The sequence below is a fragment of the Sclerotinia sclerotiorum genome, genomic scaffold (assembly GCF_000146945.2).
Source record: "Sclerotinia sclerotiorum 1980 UF-70 scaffold_1 genomic scaffold, whole genome shotgun sequence".
NCBI lineage: Eukaryota > Fungi > Ascomycota > Leotiomycetes > Helotiales > Sclerotiniaceae > Sclerotinia > Sclerotinia sclerotiorum.
The window spans coordinates 1653047-1674923 of NW_001820835.1; the positions used below are offsets into that span (position 1 = coordinate 1653047).

Consider the following 21877-nt stretch of genomic DNA (forward strand, 5'->3'; position numbering starts at 1 on the left):
CAGAGACCTACATCTTGACATCTACCAATATTACTTGAGAGTGCACAGTGAAGGAAGTCATCATCATGTCTGCGGTTGCTGCGAAAAATCGTTTGATGACCGAGTACAAGGGGCTTGAAAAGGAGAAATGGGTCAATATCGAGGTAGGAGAATCTGGACTATGAGTGCTGTTCTCGAAGCTAACGCCGTATACAGTTGAACGAAGGAGCCCTCTTTAAATGGGAGATTGGTCTGATGGTCGTTAATGATGAGAGTGCTTTCAACGGTGGCTACTTCAAAGTGAGGATTATTTATTTCACTGTGTCTCGCAGCTGCTGATTTTTAACCCTAGGCCGAAATGACTTTCACCGACAATTATCCTTACAGTCCCCCAACCTTCAAGTTCCTCCGACCGATCCAACATCCAAACATCTACCCCGACGGCAAATTATGCATCTCGATCTTGCACCCACCTGGAGAAGATGAGCAGTCCGGGGAATCTGCCAGTGAGCGTTGGTCACCATTACAAGGGGTAGAATCAGTCTTGCGTTCTATCCTCCTTCTTCTCGATGCCCCTGAGATCAATTCTCCTGCAAATGTCGATGCAGGTGTCATGTATCGAGACAATAGAGAAAAATATAACGAGAAAGCTAAGGAGGCCGTGGCTGCCTCGAAGCAAGATATCCCGACCGGGTTTGAAATGCCCACAACACTTGAGACTGCTCCTCCTGCCAAGCCTGTAGACGACGATGCATTCTGGGCCGAAAGTGATGAAGAGGACGATTTTGGGGCCAGCGATAGTTCTGAAGACTTTGGTATGGAGGATGGAGATGAAGAGGAAGAGGAAGATGATGGTGAGGAACAAGAAGAAGATGAAGACATGGAGGATTAAATGGAAACAGAGCTATCAAGCCTGTTTCATTCTTATTCATAAAGTTCACGACTTCTTCCTCGACCCTCCTGCGCTCGTCATATCTCACCCCGTCATCCGCCAAATTACATCATGGTTAACTTCGATAGAGGGACATAATCTTACTTTATTTTACAATGCATAGCATAGCATAGCGGCGGTCCGCTCGGTTTACACGGTGGGCGCAAGGGGAAATGCAGGCAGGTATGCATTCGAGGCGTATAACATGCTTTTCACATTGGGGGATCTTAGGGCTTTTAGATTATGGGGAACATGAACTGGGTGTTGCATACTTTTGGGTGGTCGGGGCGTAATTTCTGATGGGCTTTTGCAGCAGGTAGCAAGACAGGGTAAATATGTGCGGGCTGTAATTACAAGTATTTCAAAATGAGTTTGCACTGGCTAGTATCGTTGATTTCTTTTGCTTACACCTGAGACGATGTGATTGCTTCCTGTATAGGGCGAAATGTAGGATCCACAATCGAGAACACATTTAATATATCACCTGCCATTGTGAGAGACAGTACCAACAACATCTGGTTGATATTTTCAACTTCCACTGTTAAGAATAGGTAATAATAATTATCAATTTAGGTAGTTAGTTCATTCGTATTTGCTTTCCTTTCAGAACTCTATAGTCATTTCTATTTTTCCACGTGGGAACCATACTCTTCTGCATCTTCTCGATAGTAAGTACTCTAGCATCTACATTCAGATGCTTCTTGCTTTTTGCTTTCTCAGTGGTACTGCGTTTGCTACCATCGTTCTTAATCTAGTATTAGGAGTGGTTTAAGTCCTACTGAACAACGAGTGCGTGCCTTAGCAATGGTTTTGGACCATTGGTCGGTCCAGTCAGTCATTGGACCCATTGTGGGAAGTTATTTGGGAGAAACAGCAGGATGGCGATGGACTTTCTGGCTTATGGTTATCTTGTCCGGAGCTTGTGAAATCTTGTTTCTCATATCTTTCGGAGACATATAAGGTTCGTATACTACAGCAGGACGCAGCGAGAATTACAAGTGAGACCGGTGATGAGAGTGTGCGGTCGAAGTACGAGGTTGAAGATGCAGAGAAGGGGACTTTTGTTAAAGGGGCGATGGAAGAAACTTTTGTTCGGACGATTTAGATGCTGCTTTTCTCTCCGGTGCTTATTCTTCTTTTCCTATATGTAGCCGTTGTGTATGGCGCTATATATCTGATCATGACAACAATCACAATGGTATTTGAAAGCGTCTATGGGTTTTCTGAAGGTGCTTCCGGGTTATGCTTTCTTGGACTCGGTAAGGGCTACTTTTTATGACTTTTCTTAATTAACACATTCCAAGCACTCACTGGCTCTCGTGTTGGATTGGGATTGAAGTGGGGGAATTCGTTCTTGGGTTTTCCGGCGCTGGAGTTTATTCTCATGCCGTTGGTGATGATGCGGTTTGCGGAGCGGTTGAGATTTTTGAATGAAAGGAAGATTGGTTACTGATTATTGGGGATGAGAGTTGAGGGTGCGTGGATTAGTTGTGATGTAGGAGTATAGGGTCAACGTTGGATGAGATGATTAACTACTGCTTCCTGCTTGGAGTTCTTCCTTGGTTGAGTTATCCCCTAGAGTATATCAAAAATGAATCTCAATATCAGGTTTACCCTTTTAACCTCATCAAATATTGAACATGGCAATTTTCTATACTCAACATCCTCAGACTAGAGTATAGGAGGCATTGCATTATAGGAGTAAGAAAACACTGGAAATGTCTAGTTTGTTTACCTCATAGCTTATGTAGGTATAATTTTGGTTTTGCAAAATCATGTATCCATCCCTATCAATAACAGCAAGATGTCGGCTCCTCCTGCTGTCAAAGTCACTCCTTAATAGAAATATCAGATATATGTCTTGCCGACAAAACTATGCCCCTATACCCGCCTATCTCATATCGTCCTTTTTATATCCTACATTTTGTTCTTTTGATTTCAATAATGATTAATATTAATTATAGAGAAATAGACATGGTGAATTCCTTATCTCATCAATATATACCTAATAGTTCTATTATAACTTTTCATACAAAGTCTGTCTGACTAATGGATATCCAAGACTTCATGAGGAAACGATCCTTGAAGAGAAGGTGGGGTGTCTCCCACAGGTTCACTATAACACTCGGACCAGCAACAAGGATTATCAAAGATTGAACTACTCCGTCCCTAGTAATAAGTAAGCTCCGCTGCCAGGTCCTCCCCCAGGAATTTCTATTAAACAATCTATCAACTTTCTGTAGTAGAGTTCAGAAGGCATCTTGTCTGTTCTGCTGGCATAATCTGTCCATTTGAAAATCTTCTTGATTATATTCATTGCGTTTCTTAGCTTTTGCTTTCATGACTGGAAGGGAAAGGAATCCCACACTCCCAAAACACAATTGCTGCACAGGTCAAAAGTCAAGCTCAACTGAAGCTTGATACCATTGCAATCATGGCGGCGCAACCAACCGCCCAAGATGTGCAAGCTTTTCTTCTCATGACTGGGCAAACAGATCGACAAGAGGCCATACTGAGATTGAAGGTGGGGTTATTTTCATCCAGAAAAATTGAAAGTACAAAGCTAATATGGGTAGGGAAACAATAACAATGTTCAACAAGCAATCAATGAATACTATGATGATATGGAGACTGGCAGAAATTCCAACAGAGTCAGTATAAAAGAGAAATTCATAAATTATTATCACTAATAGTCGCAGTACACTTGGGACGACAGCCAATTCAATCGGGATCGTGAGGGAGGTGGAGACCAGCATGGTATTTGTGAGTTTCTCATTTTGGGATCAAGCGGTTTGAAGGCTCTCACTAATTTTTGATATTCAGCTTTTGCAGTCCAGGGTCCCGATGATTTCGGTTCCTATTCTCACTTTGAAAGTGCAGCACCTTCTAGACCACCATCGAGAACTAGTAATAATAAGTCACCTTTGAGTAAAGTTGTGGATCTCACAGCTGATAATGGTAGAACCTCTTTCAATACAAATATTTGCATATTCTAATACATCAATTGGCAGATTCTAGCACTGCCTTTAGCCAATATGTCGACAATGATGACAAAGAACTACAGCAGGCATTGGCAGCATCCATGGCAGACTCTAGTTTACCCCCACAACAATCCGGAGTAGTGGGAACAGACAAACCTTACTTTGGCCCTGCTATGAGAACGGATTATGGAGATAACTGGGCTATGGTTCCTATATCAACTGTCAAGGAGATCTATGTTGATCCTGAGCCTACTGATCGAATTCGGGATATGATAAACAAAGTTCCAGCCTTCCTCAAGCCTACTGGAGACTCACACAGATTAGGTGCTGTTCTTACTATTTGTTACAACATTCCACTTGTCCGTGAGATATTCCTTAGAAGGGACCATGTCGAGACACACTATCCATATGAAGCTGGTTGGTGGAACGGCAGACCAATAGAGAGACCTATTGCATCATTTCAAGAAGATCCGTACCTTGTGGCGGATGATCGACGATTTGGCCAGGAGCTCCAGAAAGTCATGGCTTTCCTAGATAAGACAGAGAGGAGCTACGGTTCACCGGATGTTATTACTACACTTCCATACATGCAACAGTACGGAGGGAATGATGTCGAATCTGAGTTCTTCATGAGCTTCAATAGGTTATTGCAAAGTACTGATTTATCGAAGCACCTCTTCTCCGCAGGCGTCCTTGGTTCAGACCCGGATCCAGATGACACAGATACAGAATTTGCCATATTTGAGCTTCAACTTCCTTCAAAGGATTCTCTTTGCGAAAATCTCTATGATGTTGCAGACGAGGCACTATGGAGCAATTTCCCTCTCGTTCTTGCTAAGAGCCCTTATCTAGGTCACCTTGGCGACATGATTATGTTCAGACTCAAAGGTGATAAACAGAACGACCAAAAAGGCATCGACGTACCATTAGTATGGTACCCGGATAGATACCTAGAGTTTGCAGTTAAAGACTCACTGAATATGCGTACGAGCAAGCGGAATTTAGAGCTGCAAATCGCGGATATTTCTCGTAATGAGAGACAGTTAACATGGACTATTCACAATGGGAAAACACTCCTAGTTGAGGATGTTATGAAGATGTCACTCAATCATGATCAGAATGAGCTCCCGCCCGGCAATAGCAATATGGACAATCTTGCCTCCGATAGTCATACCGGCCGATCAAAGAACGCAGATCTGTCTCAAAAGCTCAAAAAAGTAATGGATGATGTAAATGCGAAGCTAAAAAGTAAGATCATTCAGAATGATCATTAATTATTCAACTAACAGCACCTAGGATTACAAGATCAAAAAGAGAAAGCTAAAGAAGCTTGGAGGGAGCTTTCGAAGTTGTATACGGATCCCGCTAAAAGCTCCCAGCGCTTGCACAGATACACTCTTCGTGGTGTAAGCTTGACTAAGGAAACGACGTATATTTGCACCCGTATAGAGCCGGATCTCATTGATATGGGCCTCAGTGATGACGAGCGCGTTCCTCCTAGCGATGGCCAGTGGTGGAAGATTGATTATAGCAGCTCGTCTCCTCCACAAATTACTGTTGAAGTGAGTATTCTTCGACCCTAAATTATGTAGCACGTTTTAATTTGGAAACAGAGAACTATATCTGAGAAAGTTGTTGAGGCTGTCAAAGCTGAGATCGATACAGCAATTCTAGTTTATGCTTCCGACGAGGCAATGGAGATGACTGCAGGTGTAACACCACATCCACTCCAGGTATTTGTGTCCTTGTATCTGCCCCAATAGTTCCGCTAACAACCATTAGGCTTTCGTTCGCGCGGATAACATCGCTTTCCGAGAGGAGCTTTCCAGCATCCCATTTGACAATCCTGATGAATTACAATTCCCACCAAGATCACCAGGAAAGCGTAAGCGTGATCAACCCCCATCTCCCTCACACTCCGCCCCAAATGGACAACGGAATGGTGTTGCAAAGGAAGCGTCAGACAATGAGTCTACGGTGACGGTGTCGGCGTCTGTGGCTCTACAAAATCGCCTTGGTCAGAGCGATGAAGTAATTATGGGTGTTGATCCATATCCTGAAGGGAAGACGCAGGAAATGCAAGAACGTAGTGGTAGTGGCATGCTACAAAACTTTACTAGCAACTCCATTGAGAAAGGTGTGGCCAACGATGACATGGAGATTGAAGATCTTGAGAGCGATGACACTCAGGGTGAGGAACAGGACATATCGGCTAATAACCAAAAAGATGGTGGCGCCAGTATCAAAAGGGTTGGATTTGTTGAGTAGGTTTGAGGATATCTTGCATGTTAATTGACATTCTTGTATAGTCCATGATTCGAGATGGTCCCATTTACAAAGCATAGATGGATTGATGATTTTTGGAAGTACATATTCTGCATATTGTACATAATGGAAGGCATAATACCCCGGCAGCACGAAGTGTGAGGCATGAGGCATGGATCACGAAAGCGATGGGTAGAAAATTTTGCAGATTAATGAATGAATGCCATTACAAGAATAAAACAATCTCCCTGGAATGGGCTCCTTTTGTTTTTGATGGATTATTTTATACGCACAGAGTACTTGCTCTGAGGATTTGGAGAACGTTGATGGAGGGACTCTTGAATCAAGCACGACGGCGATTATCATCAGTTCACATTAATTTCAAGGGCAGTTATTGTACAAATATTTCTCATTCGTAGTCATCAAATGAAGGATTAGCACTGTAACGCACAATGGCTAAAATATATTTTAAAGGCGGCTGACATCTTCCTGCGTCCGGGCAAACATGGTCACTAGTAGCTTCTCGAAGCTTCCATTTAAGCAAACTGGGCTTTCAGGATCAAAAAGCCCCCACCACTAAACGTCACCACTCAATCTAATGAACCGCGGGGGTATTTTAGGATATTACAGGGTATTATAGGGTAGGGTGGAATTTGTGGAATTTGTGGAAGATTCTTGAAAGTAACAGCTGAGGGAGGGGAGGAGATATTTATTGCTTCTTACTATACAGTGAGGCATGGAATAGTTACAAAGTTGATTTAATTCTTTACCAAGTGAATATTCAAAATACTCATACTCGTACTCATTGGACAATTGTAATTAATATTGCTGCTCGCTCACCTCACTCTAATCAGTACAGCAATACGGCTTATTTATTAACTCGAGTTGACAACAAAGAATCGCAAATTGCTAACTACAGTACTGCATCACGCATCACACATTTCTATCTTACTCTCTCCTACAACACTCAAAGACACCAAGAATCACCCTCTCGTATTTGAAGCAGCCAGCGAACTAGAGACTTGAGAGCACATCTCACAGCTCATAATCACGAGATCTCATTCGGATCGATCTAATTTAGTCGGTGGTATGTATATTAACAAGATTTCCTTGGATTTGTAAATCATTGTGAGGGAAAGGATTAATGAACAACGTTTTTCCATTCCTATTCCTTCCTGTCATCAACCACATCATACATCATACATCACTCAGTACCAACACAACCCAACCGACCTGTCAATCAATCAGTCAGTCAGTCAGTCCATCATTGGCAAAACCAACACACAAGACACACAAGACCCAACACACAACCTTCCTTCAGCTCCTTCGAGGATCTTCTACAATACGACCTTATCTATTTGAATTTTTCGCAACCCAATCACTGACGAATTACTTTCAGAATCTAGTGCATGACCCATTTTCAACCGAGAGTCAATAGTTGATAGTGGCCATTTTTGATAGTTGCCATCTTTATTAGAAGAGGATAATTCATTGTTGTTTGTTGGAGTTGGACATAACTTCATTTGATAACTTTACGGGTTTCGACTTTTCTATTCACAATCGAACTGCTTTTCTTCTTCAACTGAAGTTCTCCAACAATAAAGATACATTCGAAGAACAGCAAACATGGTGGCAGAAACAAAACTTTACGATGCTTTAGGCATTAAGCCTTCTGCCAATCAACAAGAAATTAAAAAGGCATATCGGTATGTGCATACAATCCTCTCCTTCATCGCCATCAATCCACTCAGCTTCCCTAACTGACTTGTACCAATGACTAATATTTGAACAGTTTAATGGCAATGAAACATCACCCCGACAAAAATAAGGATAAACCCGACTCGGCAGAAAAATTCAAAGAAGTTTCTCAAGCCTACGAGATCCTTTCAGACCCCGAAAAACGCAAAACATACGATGAATATGGACTAGAATTTATGTTACGAGGCGGTCCCCCACCACCAGATCCAAGTGCAAGTGGCGGTAATCCATTCGCGGCAGGAGGCATGCCAGGAGGCTTTGGAGGATTTGGTTCATCGAGCGGCATGCCAAGGGGTAAAACCTTCCACTATGATTTCAGCAGCGCGGGCGGACCAGGTGGTGGAGGCTTTAGTTTCAGTAATCCGGAATCGATTTTTAGTGAATTTTTAAGAGGTCAGGGAGCTGGAGGTGGTGGAGAGGGAGTGGAGGATTTCTTTTCTACTATGGGTGGAGGTGGTATTCCGCGAGCTAGTCCTGGGGGAGCTGGAAATGGTCGTTCGAGAACTGCACAATCACAATTCCGGGGCGCGGAACCGGCGAGGCAGAGAGCGGAAACGCCCGAGGTTACGACGGTGGAAAAACCTCTAGCTTTGAGTTTGGAGGAGTTGTTTAAGGGTTGTCATAAGAAGATGAAGATTAAGCGGAAGACGTTTGATCCCGAAACGGGCAAGAGACAAACTACAGATCGAATTTTGGAGATGGACATTAAACCGGGTTTGAAGAAGGGAAGTAAGATTAAGTTTAAGGGAGTAGGTGATCAGGAGGAGGGTGGTCAGCAGGATTTACATTTCGTTATCGAAGAGGTATGTTCCTTTCCCCGCTAGGGGCTTTTACCCCTCCCTCCATCTAACAACATACTAATATACCCCGCCAGAAAAAACACCCCTACCTAACACGCGATGGAGATGATCTAATCATGACGGTCGATCTCGATCTTAAAGAAGCACTCACAGGTTGGAATCGTACTGTTACAACCATCGATGGTAAAAACATCTCGCTCGATAAAGGAGGACCCACTCAACCTGGTTCCTCGGATTCATATCCAGATTTGGGTATGCCGCTGAGCAAACAGCCTGATAAGAGAGGAAACTTTATCATCAAGTATAATGTAAAGTTCCCGACGAGTTTAACAGTGGAGCAGAAGAGAGCTTTAAGGGAGATGTTGTAGAGAGGCTGAGAAAGGGGTAGGATGCATGCATTCACAGGAATTTTTTATTGTTAAAGTTTTGTGTTGTGGAGTTTGGGTTTGATGGGATTTCTTTTATTTTTAACTTGAGCTGGAGCGGGAGCAGGAGCGGGAGTGTGATATCAACATACATACGTGCATGATTTGGGTGGATCGAGTAGTAATACTTCCTAGGATTGAGAAGGAAAGATGGAGAGATGAAGGCTTGGGGAGAAAGAAAGACAGAAAGATAATTCTTTCACTCTACTAAGCTGGATGGACGGATCATTGAATGGATGGAATGGATGGACGGAATGAGAATTGGGAAATAAGAAATGGAAATGGGAATATGGATGAGAATGAGGGTGAGGTTGAGGATGAAATAATGATTTATATGAATACAACAACATACTACTTGGTAATATATAGATTTACTCGGGTATTGCTATTTCATTGTAATATTTAAATCTTGTGCTAAAATAGAGATATGTGTGTATATGTATGTGTAATAAATCTATATCTTTTTGCTCAATTACGTTACTAGATTGAATCTCATTGAATAATGAATGAAGAGGAAGAGAAATCGAAGAAATCAAAGAAAAGAAAAAAGGAAGAAAATCCTCATTCAATATTCTATTAATCTATCAATTAGATATAACATCAACAATAACAAACAAACAAATAAAAATAGTATACACACCCCCCTCTCCACTTACCAAGCCACATTCTTAAAAATTGACTCTCCCTTATAAATTTATATATCCACTACCTCTATATAATTTCCCCAGTAGCTCTAAAAACCAGCTCTTCACACCTAATTAATAATCATCCCATCCACCATCTCACCCATCTACCTCACCCACCCACCTACACAGCAGCAGCCTGCACAACCGCCGCGCCAACCAAATCCCTCAACTCCCCAAAAACCACGCCCTTAAAAATCGCCTCTCCCATCCCCTCAACCCAGTGCCCCGCATCCTTCAATTTCCTCTTCCAAGATTCTTTTTGCGGCGCCGTTAATTCATCCCATGATTTCCCGGTATGTTTATCCGCGTCGTGGAGAACGGCGTGGATTAATGGAGAGGTATCGGGGGAAGTGATTTTTTTTTCTTGATTTTCGACGGCGGCGGGGATATCTGGGATGGGGGGCCCGTGGTGTAGGTAGATTCGAGATGGGGGGGAGTTGGGGACGGGGGATCGGAGGGAGGCGAAGAAGTCTGGGGAAGAGGGGGAGGGGGAGGTGTCTGATGAACTGGGGGGGATGGAGGAGGTAGAGGCTTGTGTACCGAGTGCGTTGTAATGGGAGGGGAATATGTATGGCTTTCCGATTGCTTCTTGTAATGGTATAGGTAGGTAATTTGCTGCTCCTAAATGTGGTTCTACTACTCCTCTGATCTCTAAGATGCTTTGCATCATGATTGCTGCAAATACTGCTACGAGCATAGAAAGGATGATTCCAAACGAGTAAATTGCTTTACTTGAAGGAAGAGCAACGACGTAACGAGGTGTGTGTGATTGACCTCTTTTTACGGAAAGAGGGACAGGGAATAGAGGGAGAGTGTGGACGATGACTGTGTTGCTGACGCCTACACTAGCTAACTTGAGGTATTGAGGAGGAGTACTTGCAGTGACGGGTCCCGTAGGTGGTGTAAAATTTGAGAATGTAATGCCTGTGATTTGAAGAGGGTGAACATTCTTGAACGTTCGGAAGGGTTTGATAGGTGTGACTAAGTAGTTATTTAATTCATGCTGGAGATCAACTTTGAAGAGAGAAATGGAGATATCGTGACCGGCGACCGCAATGACAAATTGAGTGTAGCCTTGTTCTTCATCAGGAGTCACCGGTGGTGTAAGATTGGAGACTGCAAGTCCAGTAGCTTTCGTTATACTGGATGGAAGTCGATGTGATTGCGCAATTCTGCATTGTCCTTTGCCGCTTGGAGGTAGTCTGAGAATCTGTAGTACCACTCCTCCTTGGCTGTGTATATTCGTGAGCATGACAATAAAGTCCTTCGTCAGCCACCTTATCGACCTGAAAGATGGTAATGTAACTTTCTCCTTGCCTCTTGAGGCTGGTGTAATATATACACACTCAGATTCCGCCCCATCATCCATTGAGCCAAGCTTCTTCACATAGATATCATATTCATCGGCATATGCAAAAAGATAATCGTCTTTTCCAGTTTGTATGAAATCCATATCAACAGCCTCCTTCGCCAATTTTATGGCACCCTTAGATTTAGGTGGACCCGTTCGCGCCGTTTTAAAAAGTACGACTTCGGAATCCTTCGCAAGTCCAGTCGCAACTGCACCCCATTGTGATTGTCCTGGATAGGACCGTGAAAGCCGGATGACTCTTTGGTATAAATCCCTTTCCACATGAGTAAATAATGAAATTCTCGAAATCTCGGATAATTTGCTCGTTGTCGCAACAGGCTGTGTATTCTTTCCCTTCCCTTTGGCAACTGGCTCTATTCCAATAACTCGAAAATGCGCATTATTTCCCTTGCCAAATTCCTCCGGACTGGAGTTCACTCCTGCATAGATCAAGCTTGTCTTTCCTTGAGGCTGACCGACTGCAAGACTGGTGACATTATCCTCTTCCTTGCTGAGATCTATCTCCGCCGCTTCAACAAGCTCATTTGGGTTTGAAGTGTCCAAAAGGGTCTTAACATTATAGCTATTAGTATATGTATCCAAACTGAAAGAACACAGTTTTCGCATATGAAAAGATTCTTTATACTCACAATCTTATTTCCCACACCCGTCCTCCCAGCTCCTCCGCCCCCACCAACCACCAATCTGGACGAATCTATAGGATCGAAATCACAAGCATATAAAGGATAGGACAAGGTCGATTTAGCAGACGGTATTAAAGGAGCCATTATTTATATTTGCTTGTGAAAAATAAATTCGAGATAACTTGTGTGAAGATATCTCGAAATTTGTGAGATCGTACCGGGGAGCTGTGAACAAGGTTTGGTTTGTTGTTGAGCTCGCAAGGCTACACTAGTAAGACAAGGCCAGATCTGCCGGGACTGGCCGAGGCTAAGACTGGAGATAGAAGAAGTTCTAGAAGCTTTAGAAGCTTTGGAAGCACCAGATGGGGGTTTCATAGGAAAGATAGATAGATAGATAGCTTTATGATCTTTTTAATTTTTTGACCTTTTAATCCATAATATATTGATGTTTCGGCATACAGAGTACTATATATTATATTAGATAGTTAATTACCTACTCCGTACACTGGATAATTAATTTATACTAACAAACTACACCACCATATCACACTTTTGACCACAATCATAATCATTCTACAAGCAGTGTGTTTTCTATCTTTTATTTATTATTAATCTTCAATTATTCTACCTGACGCCAACTATCGTTCCTTATGGCCATCTTCTCGTAAAGATATCCTCAATTCGAGGCCTGCTTTCGAAAGATCTCAAGGATACGTATCCACAAATCGGAAAATTATCGAGAAGTTAAAGTAGGTAAAAGTAGAACTAGAGGTTACTCCTTTTCACCCGTCTTTTGTATGCCTCTAGATATGCCATTGGCATCTATCCACGATGCTTCAGATCTTAAATATGTCGAGCAAAGAAAACAGAATGTGAAACTCCCAGAAACTCCGGGATTCATGCTGTTGATATAGGTACCACACAATATAACCATGATGTAACCTGCGTTATGTCGCAAAATAATATTAAAATCGATATCTTCCAAACACGAACTCGAATGCCACCAATTATTCGATTTTCGTAAACCCTGTCATCATTAACTCTCGTAAAGTTGTTGGTTGCTTATTTGGCATTCTTTCGGAAGTGGAGGAGGTTAGCCAAGCTAGCAGTGTCGCAGCCGTGCTTCAAGAAGTCATGCATCAACAGTTCATCTGCGGATGCTCTGCTTCTGATATCGACACATAGACAGACGGACAAGAAAGCTTTGAGTTCTTTACTCAATTTTTCGGGCTTCTTGAGACGAGGTGTACCGTTGGTGGCAATTAGATAAAGAGCTTTGAGAGGCTCCTCATTCAAATACGGTGGCTCAGATTCGATCATCTCAATAGCCATGATACCAAGAGACCAGATATCGACCTTTGGTCCATACTCTTTTTGCTTGACAACTTCGGGAGCCATCCAGTAAGGAGTACCGACCATGGTAGCACGCTTAGATTTAGATTCAGTGAGCTTAGCGCAGAATCCGAAATCCGCTATGAGTGAGTTAGCATGTAGATCTAAAAACCAGATTGAGAGAACTTACTAATCTTGACATTACCACGTGCATCGAGCAAAACGTTGTCACTCTTGATATCACGATGGATAATGCTCTGTGCATGAAGATGCTCGAGTCCACGACAGGTCTACAGAAATTAGTAAAGATACGGAGAGTTGGGTATCAGATTTGGAACGAACCTCAAGGCAAATGGTGGAAATTTGGTCCTCAGTAATGTTGGAGTTATTGTCAATAACATCAGTCAAGGCACCTCCTTCCATGTACTCCATGACAACCCAGAGTTCCGTGTAGTTGTTTCGTAAGAAAGCATCAAGGAAATTGACAATGTTTCGATGCTTGCTATCCTTCATAACCATTATTTCATTTACAATCAACTCCTTTCTCGGCTGGTGCGCCAAATCCATTTGTTTGATTGCAACTTGGGCTTTGCTGCCTTGTTGACGTAGAACTTCACGAGCAACTGGAGATGCCGGATTCTCCTTCACCTTCGCAACATAGACGGAACCAGAAGCACCTTGACCAATCTTCTTCTGCTTGGAGTAGGAAAGGTTAGGATCATCCTTGGAGACAGCCTCTTTCAACTTAGCCATGACTTCATTCTCGGACATGGTTGACATTCTAACGTCCTTTGTGCGTTCAGAGGCGGCTGGCTTGGCAGTAAGAGCAGCTTCTGCAGCCTTGACTGCGTCATTCTGTTGAACACCATTGGTAGCTGGTTTGGGAGCGACATTAAGTGGCTTCACATTGTTAACTGGGGCAGGTAACCTAGATGGTTGTTGCTGAGCCGGTCGCTGCTGCTGAGGACTAGAAGTTTGACTGTTAGGATATCGAGGATCCTGTCTTTCCGATGGTGATTTATTTGACCCATTTTGATCTCTAACTGAAGACGAGCTCTGCTGGGTATTAAGTGGTGGTCTGCTCGAATCGCTTGCAGATGGTGCAGACGGTGCTTGTCTCTGCGCTGGCCTTTGAGCAGCAGTCTGTTGACCTTTCTGCGGTCGGGGAGCAGGAGGCGCCACACGAGTCGGATTGTATCGATCTTGAGGATTGCTCGAATAACCACCACCTCCAATCTCCTGCTTGGCCATTGGAATGCGAGTTTGAGGGATTGTCGCGTTGTATTCTTCCATATCAAGTCGATTTTGTTCTGCCACCTCTAGTTCCCGCTGTCTTTGTGCTGCCAATTGCGCTTGTCTCTGTTCCTCGCGTTGATCAGGAGTAACATAGTTCGCTGCCATTTGCTGCATTTGGTTGCGCTGCTGACTTTGCTCGGGAGGTGTGGGTCTTCGAGGCTGCTGTTGAGGAGAGCCATATCCGTTGTTATTTGGCTGCTGTTGCTGTTGAGGCTGAAGCGGTCTGGGTGGAGCAACCGAGTTTCCTGGCATGTAACCAAGTTGTTTATTTTGATTAGCAGCGACTGATGGTGTAGGAGTCAAACTCGAAAATTGCTGTGGATTCTGTTGACGCTTGGTAATATCAGAGTAGAACTCCAAGACCTCGAAAACAGCTTGAGGATTTCTCTCATAATCTTCCTTGGTAATAGCTGACGAATTTAGCAATTTTGACCACTCTGCAGGCAATCCGACAAACTCTCCGGTGTTGGGATCGAAACCGACATGGACGGAGTGACTGAAATTGGTTGGGTTGCTGACACCGCCCATGCCAGGGCAACGTGCATAAATGAAATCGATCCATTCATACAAATCATCGTCAGTCTTGACCTTGATCTGAAGAGTTCTCCCAGAACTGTCATCATCCCCTGGATTGTTCGATGAGCCGTTCATTGTTCTCCTGATTTCGAAGATGGTTCCAGCGGCCTCAACTCTCGAAACTCCAAGGACGTCCTTGAGCACAATTTGATATGCAACTTTTCCACCCTCAGTCTTATGAAAATCGAGTGCTTCTTTGCGGAGGATGAGCCACTTATTCTTCCAAGGACTGATAAAGTTCTTGCCCTCCTTTACCGAAGCCCATCCCTCCTTGATCACTGCGACACCTCCTTGTCCATCCATATTGGTCTGTTGTCGAGCTAAAGGCAGAGAGACGGTCGAACCGGAGTATGTTGATGAAACAGTTCTGGTGATGGGAGAATTGATGCTCAACTGGGAGATGTTAGGTGCAGACACATTTCCGGGAACATTCGAGGTAGTAGGAGTGTAATTTAATCGAGGGCCAGCAGGAGGTCGAGGCGCAGGTCCAGGGTTCATGAATTGACCTGGACTATAAATGCTGAAAATAGCAATATTGATTAGTTTTATTCATGTAAAAATCTACAAAGAAAATGAGGTGAAGATATATTATTCAAAGGCAGCAGGCTGTGAAGGTCATGGGAAGGCGAATAAGGTCCGCCGGGGGAGATGACACTCGAATATTTCTGCACATTTTGGATTATTTCCAGGCAGGTGCTTTGTGCAGATAAACATAAGATGGGGGATTTTCATACCTATTTTGTGAAGACATCTTGATGAAAATGCAGAATTACAACTTAAAGAACAATGTATGCAGGATTCTGAAAAGGGAACAAGCAGGTCGTAGCCGCGGGGTATCGTTGAAAGAGAAGAGACAAAAATGACTGTATTTACAATTATTAGCAATTATTCTTTGAGCAAAGAATGTACAATCACATACAAAGTGAAGCCTGCCTGCCCTTGGGAGAATAAAAACTCCACCCGATCTATGTCTTGCAGACCGTTGGAACTTCGAGATTATTCGAGGTCGCAAGCCAGGGGGAGATCAGGAAAGACCGAGTTGCCGTTGCACAACAACGTCCAGCGTTCCTTTCTTTTTATATGTTGCAATGATAAAATGGATTTTTCGCTGTATCACGTTGGCCTTGGGAGTTGAAGTATTATATTGCTGCTGCCGACAAAAAACCTTTGTGGTGGTAGTGAGATAACCCTTTTGGTTGTAGTTGTTCAATGGGTTGAAGGTGATTGAGACTGAGATTGAGATTCAGATTGAGATTGACTTTGACCTTGAGCTGCTTTTAGGAATCGAGTTTGCCATTTGTTCGCCATTCGTTCTCAAGCGGTTACTACAGGACACTAACACTAATGAACCCCCGAAGCATCTGTGCACATCCTTAAGAGGCCCAAATCCTTTGACTGTCATGTATTCACCAAGGTCCCTGAACTTCGCCTAAAACAGTTCACAGATGAATACGGAGTGCAGTACTCAAGAGGACCCTGGTACATATTTTAAATGAACTGATGCACCTGTCATGTACTAAGAGAGCGTTTATCAACTTTTAGCATAGTGAAGCGGCAAAATAATGAGGGGCTTTCCCGTGAATCTACTATCCTGTTCCATGATGTCTTTCGAACTAACTACAAGTCTTGGTTAAGATCATATATCAAAGGCAAGAAGAATAGAAGAATAAAAGACGATCACTACAAATACACAAACACACACACATACACATACACACAAATTCACATGAGAGATATTCATTCCTTCATATCTAACCTTCCACCTATCCCCCTCAACAATTAGCCCAATCAGAATCAACCCTCAAGTCACAAGAGGCTGATGGGAAAGGAAAGGACTTTGACTCAGGGATGATCGGAAGGCTTCATCAAGATAAAACCACTTGAGATATTTCTGTTGGAAAAGTGACAGGGTCATCTAATCAAATAATCAAATAGACAGCATCATATCTAGGTTAGGTAATTAATTAGTCGTACTGTAGCCGACTTACCAACCACCCCTCAATACACATAACATATTAACTGGTAAACATGGCATGCTTGGTATATTGATTTACTTATCTCCTCCGAGTATCATTGTTTCATAGATTACCGATTTTACATCAACGAAAGCTTATTCACCAGCAGCCAAGCCTCTTATTTCTTTGAAGCTCTTGAAACAATTTGTGAACACCAACCTATCTCCAACCAAGTCAGTTGCTGAATTTCCTGCCCTTCTTTACTCAAACAAACGCTTTGAAAATTGATTTGTGCATTGATATCTTGAAAGGAAGCAAAGCCCCTCCAATTCATCATAGCCGCTACCATAATCATCATCCTTTGTTTCAAAAATCAGTGTAGCATCACAAGTTCATGTTTCCAATGAACGGATCTTGTAACAGATTCACCCCCCCGCACGGTTTAGGGAGTTTCTCGGGCCACCATTATTTCTACTTTGATGAAATCGAATCTGGAAGAGGAAGACGCTCAATTCTACAGTGTGTTACTTACATGATTGATTTTGCGTTTGCCTCTCTCTAATCAGTAGTTCAAATCCTAATTGCCATAGAACTTCTCGAAGCGAAAAGGAAGGGTGAAAGCTCACTACGCACGCAGTGCCCATCTCCATATTTGAGTTTACCTATACAGACTACGAAGTGACATTTTATCTTATCAAATGGCCATTTTCCTTTCCCAGGAAGATCTGCTGGGAAAGGATCGTTAGACGACAAAAGGTAATGAAATATTTATTTTTATCATTTAGCGCTATACGATATCACAATCTACATGTGATATCAGATTCCCCGAACCTCCAAGGATCAACCTAGAGATGTTCAAGATACACAAGATCTCGACATTCCTCTTTAATACCATGTAACAAATCTTCGCTGAATCTAGTTGTTTCTATGTCTTAACGAGCAGGAATCTCAGCTTCTTGACCCTCGAAAATTGGTAGTTCTTTCTCAATATCTGCCCAAACCTTGGTGCCGTCGACCAACTCTTTGATAGCCGCCAGGATCTTTTCCTGGGATGCACGGACTTGCTTGGTGGAATCTCTATCTCTCAAAGTGAATGTGCTATCATTGACACTTTGGAAGTCAACCGTGATACCAAGAGGAGTACCAAGTTCATCGTTTCGGCTGTAACGCTTGCCAATGGATGCGGAAGAGTCATCAACACGGCTGGAGATACCCATGGATCGGAGTTTATATGAGATTTGCTTCAGGAAGGGTTTGAAACTCTCATGAGAAGAGAGGGGAACGAGTAGTACTTTAGTAGGGGCAACAATTGGTGGGAAGGAGAGGACCTGCATTTAGTTAGTCGCTGCAAATGCACGAGAATGAACACCACTTACACCACGTGCTTCATCACCACCTTCACTGCCACGGGTCCAGTAGTTGTGCTCCATCAAGGCGTACAAAATTCTACCAATACCAAATGAGGGTTCAATTACATTTGGGGTGTATTCCCTCGTGTTTTCAACCCTGGTTCGGAGCTCAATCTTGATAAGATCGGCACCAACTTCAGCCTTACCGTCGGCAATCCCGTCGACCTCAATGACAATCTTTCCATTATCCTTGAGTTCTTTTGCAAACGATTCTCGCTTTTCTTGCGACAGAGCCTCAATAGCAGCCTCGACTGCCTTGCCATCCTTCTTGAATTGAGGGCCGAACTTTTTCTTGTCGAGATCAATCTGCCATTCCTCGATAGTGATTGGGGTATCCAATCTTTGGCGTACCATCAATGGCGCACCAGTCTTCTTTGCGTGTACGCTGAGATCATAAGCACTTCTATCTGCACAACCAACACACTCAACCCAACCAGAGCTAGTATGCAGCTCAGCATCCCAGCAATCCGCAGCATAATGAGCCATCTCGTTAGCCATGTGCTGTCTGAATCTAACTTTAGATTGGTCTACACCAATTTTTGCCAGAAAGAGTTGGATTCGTGCCAAAAAGTAGCCGAGAGTTTCGTTATCAACAGTGCCATTTTCAACGGCCTTGCCGATAGCCATTTTTTCAACGTCGGTTTTACCGGCTAGTTGAGTATGGCGATTCAACAAAACAAGCTCTACATCTTTGACATCATTGAAACGGTCGTGCTTCTTGCCACCTTCAGGGTCGACAAAATGCTCAATTTCAGCCATCAAAAATTCTCGAACTCTTAGCAGACCACCACGCGGAGAGATCTCGTTTCTGTATGACTTGCCAATGGAAGCCGAAGCAAATGGCATTTGCTGTTGATTGTACTCAAGAAGCTTGGCAAAGTTGAGGAATTGACCTTGAGCAGTTTCTGGTCGTAGATAACCTGGAGTGTTGCTACTTGGGCCAATTGCAGTCTGGAACATGAGGTTAAAGGCTACTGGTGCGGAAGGCTCCATGCCAGTGTCTGGATTCTTCATTTCGTACTTCTTAATCAATTGACCGAGCTCTTCGCCATTGTAGTTATCAATCTAATATAAGTCAGTAGCTATGCTTGTAATATCATTAAGTGACCTTACCTTAGCCAAGATCTCCTCGTATTCCTGAACAACTGAGTCATCGAGCTTCACGGCTTCAATACCCTTGGTCTTCTTCTTCTTCTTCTTTTTAGATGGGTCCTCTTCTTCCTCGACGATCTTAACACCTCTAGCCTCCTTGTCACCTCTCAATCTCGACTCGAGTATGTCTTCAACGAAATGGTCCGCTCGTAGAATATCACCGTTCTTAGGGTCCTTGCACATCCAATCTGCGAACTTATCTACATGGCCACTAGTTTGGAGAACTTCAGCTGGAGTTAATGCCGTACAATCCAGCTCCAACATATCTTCTTCTAGGACGAAATGTTTGCGCCATAGGTCAATAACATTTGCCTGGAGAGCGCAACCGGGTGGGCCATAGTCATACTACGTGGAAGTCAGCAATTGCCTCTGAAAAAGTCTCTCATGGTAGGTTGAAAATAGAATCTGTATTAGGATGTGGAAAGGTTGAGACATGAAAGATTCATATGGCTTTGGATATTGGAGGTGTTGTATAAAAGAATCATTGCCTACAAGACCAGCGACTCCGTTGTAGATTTCGAAAGAAGGAGTGTAGAACATCCGCCGCCTCAACATGGAATCGAGGACCTGACGATCAAGGGGCTGACCCTTAAGGGTGGTAGTGGTCGACATTATGTTGTCCTTCTTCGATTTTGGTATTTGATATTTATTGTGGGGTGTTGTAGATGTGAAGGTTCGAAACACTAGTCGTGGGCTTAATTTTGGTTTGACAACAATATTTCTTGTAAGGCTACAGAAGTATCGCATTCACCGAGGACTCATCCAATAATAGGTATGAGTCAAAGAAAGTCTGGGGAACTTTTCAAGCTTTGTGATTTATAAAAGTCGTGGGGAATTTATTTTTGTGTGACTTGTTGCGAGGGGGACAGCCTCGTAGATCCACAATCCAATCGGAATATGCGGCCGCATTCCGTTATGGTAAAATAATTTTTGGATTTCATCTTCGGTTTTTCCAAACTTCCTTTCCTCTATTTACCTACAGAACCAAAACATCATACAACCTTACAATGGGGTCTAAACGAGTGCACCCAACTTCTTCGAAGGCGGCTTTACCTTTCAAGACTGGCAACAAATTCAAGAGACAAGATCTTCACATTAAACAAAAGAAAGCTCGCGATAGCGATCGCAGAGATATACGCTTCAAACGGAAGAGAGAAGAAGACAGAGACCCCGAATTGAGGAGGCAGCGATTAGCGAAAAATGTTCCGCATACAATTGATAATAAGCGTGTCTGGGATGAAGTATCAGGTGATGGAAATGATCTCAATATCAGTGTAGATGTCGAGCAGTTAAAGCGAAGGCGCATAGAAGAGGCGGAGGCAGCAGAGCAAGAACCTTTAGACGAGGCACCGGAGGAGAAAGATGATGATGTCGATAGTATGCTAGACTCTGATTCGGAGAAGGGATCCGACGATGAGGATGAAGAATCAGAAAGCCGGCCTAGGGCAGTTAGCAATGCGCCTTCAACAACCAGCACAAACCTCGACCTCACACCATCTTCTTTATCTCTCAAATTCCCTACACTTTTCACAGATGAGCCTCCGCCAGCTCCAAAGATTCTTGTCACAACTTCCTTGAACTCGACACTGCATGCAGAGGCTCATCTGTTATGCACTCTCTTTCCAAACAGCAATTACGTTCCTCGATCAGCCCATCGCTATGGATACAAATATTCTCTAAGAGAAATCTGTAAATTTGCTACAAATCGCGAATATACATCCGTCGTGATGCTAAAGGAAGACGCAAAGGTGCCCACAGGTTTGACCATAGTCCATTTACCATCTGGTCCTACATGTCACTTCTCGATCAAGAATTGGGTTGAAGGAAAGAAGTTACCCGGTCATGGTAACCCAACAAATCACTATCCAGAACTTATTTTGAACAATTTCCGCACACCATTAGGATTGTTGACTGCAAGATTATTTTTGACACTATTTCCACCACAGCCAGAGTTACAGGGTAGACAAGTGGTTACGCTACACAATCAACGTGATTATATTTTCGTGCGAAGACACCGATATGTATTTAGGGAGAAGCGAGAAACAGAAAAGAGCGTGGTAGGACCAGATGGAAAGATTGTGGAAGGTGTAGAAGGCATCAGAGCTGGATTGCAGGAGCTAGGGCCAAGATTCACCTTGAAATTAAGAAGAGTTGATAAGGGTATTGGTAGAGCAGGCAGCGAAGGAGATGATGCAGTCCAATGGCAGTGGAAGGCTGGAATGGAGAAGCAAAGAACAAGATTCAACCTTTAGCTTTGTTGTACTCTTTATACTCTCTATACATACATAATTTGACTCTTTGATACCCTCATGTATTTTGTCTTTCTCCAGCTTATTG

The 21877-nt window shown here is 43.2% G+C and overlaps 8 protein-coding genes across 8 annotated transcripts; 4 read left to right on the forward strand and 4 right to left on the reverse strand.

Moving 5' to 3' along the window:
- Positions 1 to 65: 65 nt before the first annotated feature.
- SS1G_00632 (hypothetical protein) lies at positions 66 to 871 on the forward strand (the record flags this gene model as incomplete). Its single annotated transcript, XM_001598493.1, has 3 exons — positions 66 to 143; positions 196 to 279; positions 332 to 871. 3 exons carry the CDS (start codon positions 66 to 68, stop codon positions 869 to 871), a joined length of 702 nt encoding a protein of 233 aa, XP_001598543.1.
- A 443-nt stretch (positions 872 to 1314) lies between these two features.
- Positions 1315 to 1758, reverse strand: SS1G_00633 (hypothetical protein; the record flags this gene model as incomplete). The annotated part of the gene is made up of 3 exons (XM_001598494.1): positions 1315 to 1448; positions 1559 to 1655; positions 1690 to 1758. The coding sequence occupies 3 exons, from the start codon at positions 1756 to 1758 to the stop codon at positions 1315 to 1317; spliced, it is 300 nt and encodes a 99-aa protein (XP_001598544.1).
- A 1586-nt stretch (positions 1759 to 3344) lies between these two features.
- On the forward strand, positions 3345 to 6207 carry SS1G_00634 (hypothetical protein; the record flags this gene model as incomplete). The annotated part of the gene is made up of 9 exons (XM_001598495.1): positions 3345 to 3434; positions 3487 to 3561; positions 3610 to 3673; positions 3734 to 3838; positions 3922 to 5139; positions 5188 to 5453; positions 5505 to 5624; positions 5674 to 6155; positions 6201 to 6207. 9 exons carry the CDS (start codon positions 3345 to 3347, stop codon positions 6205 to 6207), a joined length of 2427 nt encoding a protein of 808 aa, XP_001598545.1.
- Positions 6208 to 7782: 1575 nt separating this feature from the next.
- On the forward strand, positions 7783 to 9082 carry SS1G_00635 (hypothetical protein; the record flags this gene model as incomplete). The annotated part of the gene is made up of 3 exons (XM_001598496.1): positions 7783 to 7862; positions 7949 to 8717; positions 8789 to 9082. 3 exons carry the CDS (start codon positions 7783 to 7785, stop codon positions 9080 to 9082), a joined length of 1143 nt encoding a protein of 380 aa, XP_001598546.1.
- Positions 9083 to 9946: 864 nt separating this feature from the next.
- SS1G_00636 (hypothetical protein) lies at positions 9947 to 11964 on the reverse strand (the record flags this gene model as incomplete). The annotated part of the gene is made up of 2 exons (XM_001598497.1): positions 9947 to 11746; positions 11827 to 11964. The coding sequence occupies 2 exons, from the start codon at positions 11962 to 11964 to the stop codon at positions 9947 to 9949; spliced, it is 1938 nt and encodes a 645-aa protein (XP_001598547.1).
- A 918-nt stretch (positions 11965 to 12882) lies between these two features.
- On the reverse strand, positions 12883 to 15775 carry SS1G_00637 (hypothetical protein; the record flags this gene model as incomplete). The annotated part of the gene is made up of 4 exons (XM_001598498.1): positions 12883 to 13292; positions 13343 to 13442; positions 13495 to 15544; positions 15759 to 15775. 4 exons carry the CDS (start codon positions 15773 to 15775, stop codon positions 12883 to 12885), a joined length of 2577 nt encoding a protein of 858 aa, XP_001598548.1.
- Positions 15776 to 17911: 2136 nt separating this feature from the next.
- Positions 17912 to 20152, reverse strand: SS1G_00638 (hypothetical protein; the record flags this gene model as incomplete). The annotated part of the gene is made up of 4 exons (XM_001598499.1): positions 17912 to 18307; positions 18356 to 19453; positions 19502 to 19885; positions 20033 to 20152. The coding sequence occupies 4 exons, from the start codon at positions 20150 to 20152 to the stop codon at positions 17912 to 17914; spliced, it is 1998 nt and encodes a 665-aa protein (XP_001598549.1).
- Positions 20153 to 20547: 395 nt separating this feature from the next.
- SS1G_00639 (hypothetical protein) lies at positions 20548 to 21792 on the forward strand (the record flags this gene model as incomplete). Its single annotated transcript, XM_001598500.1, has 1 exon — positions 20548 to 21792. The coding sequence occupies one exon, from the start codon at positions 20548 to 20550 to the stop codon at positions 21790 to 21792; it is 1245 nt and encodes a 414-aa protein (XP_001598550.1).
- Positions 21793 to 21877: the final 85 nt, after the last annotated feature.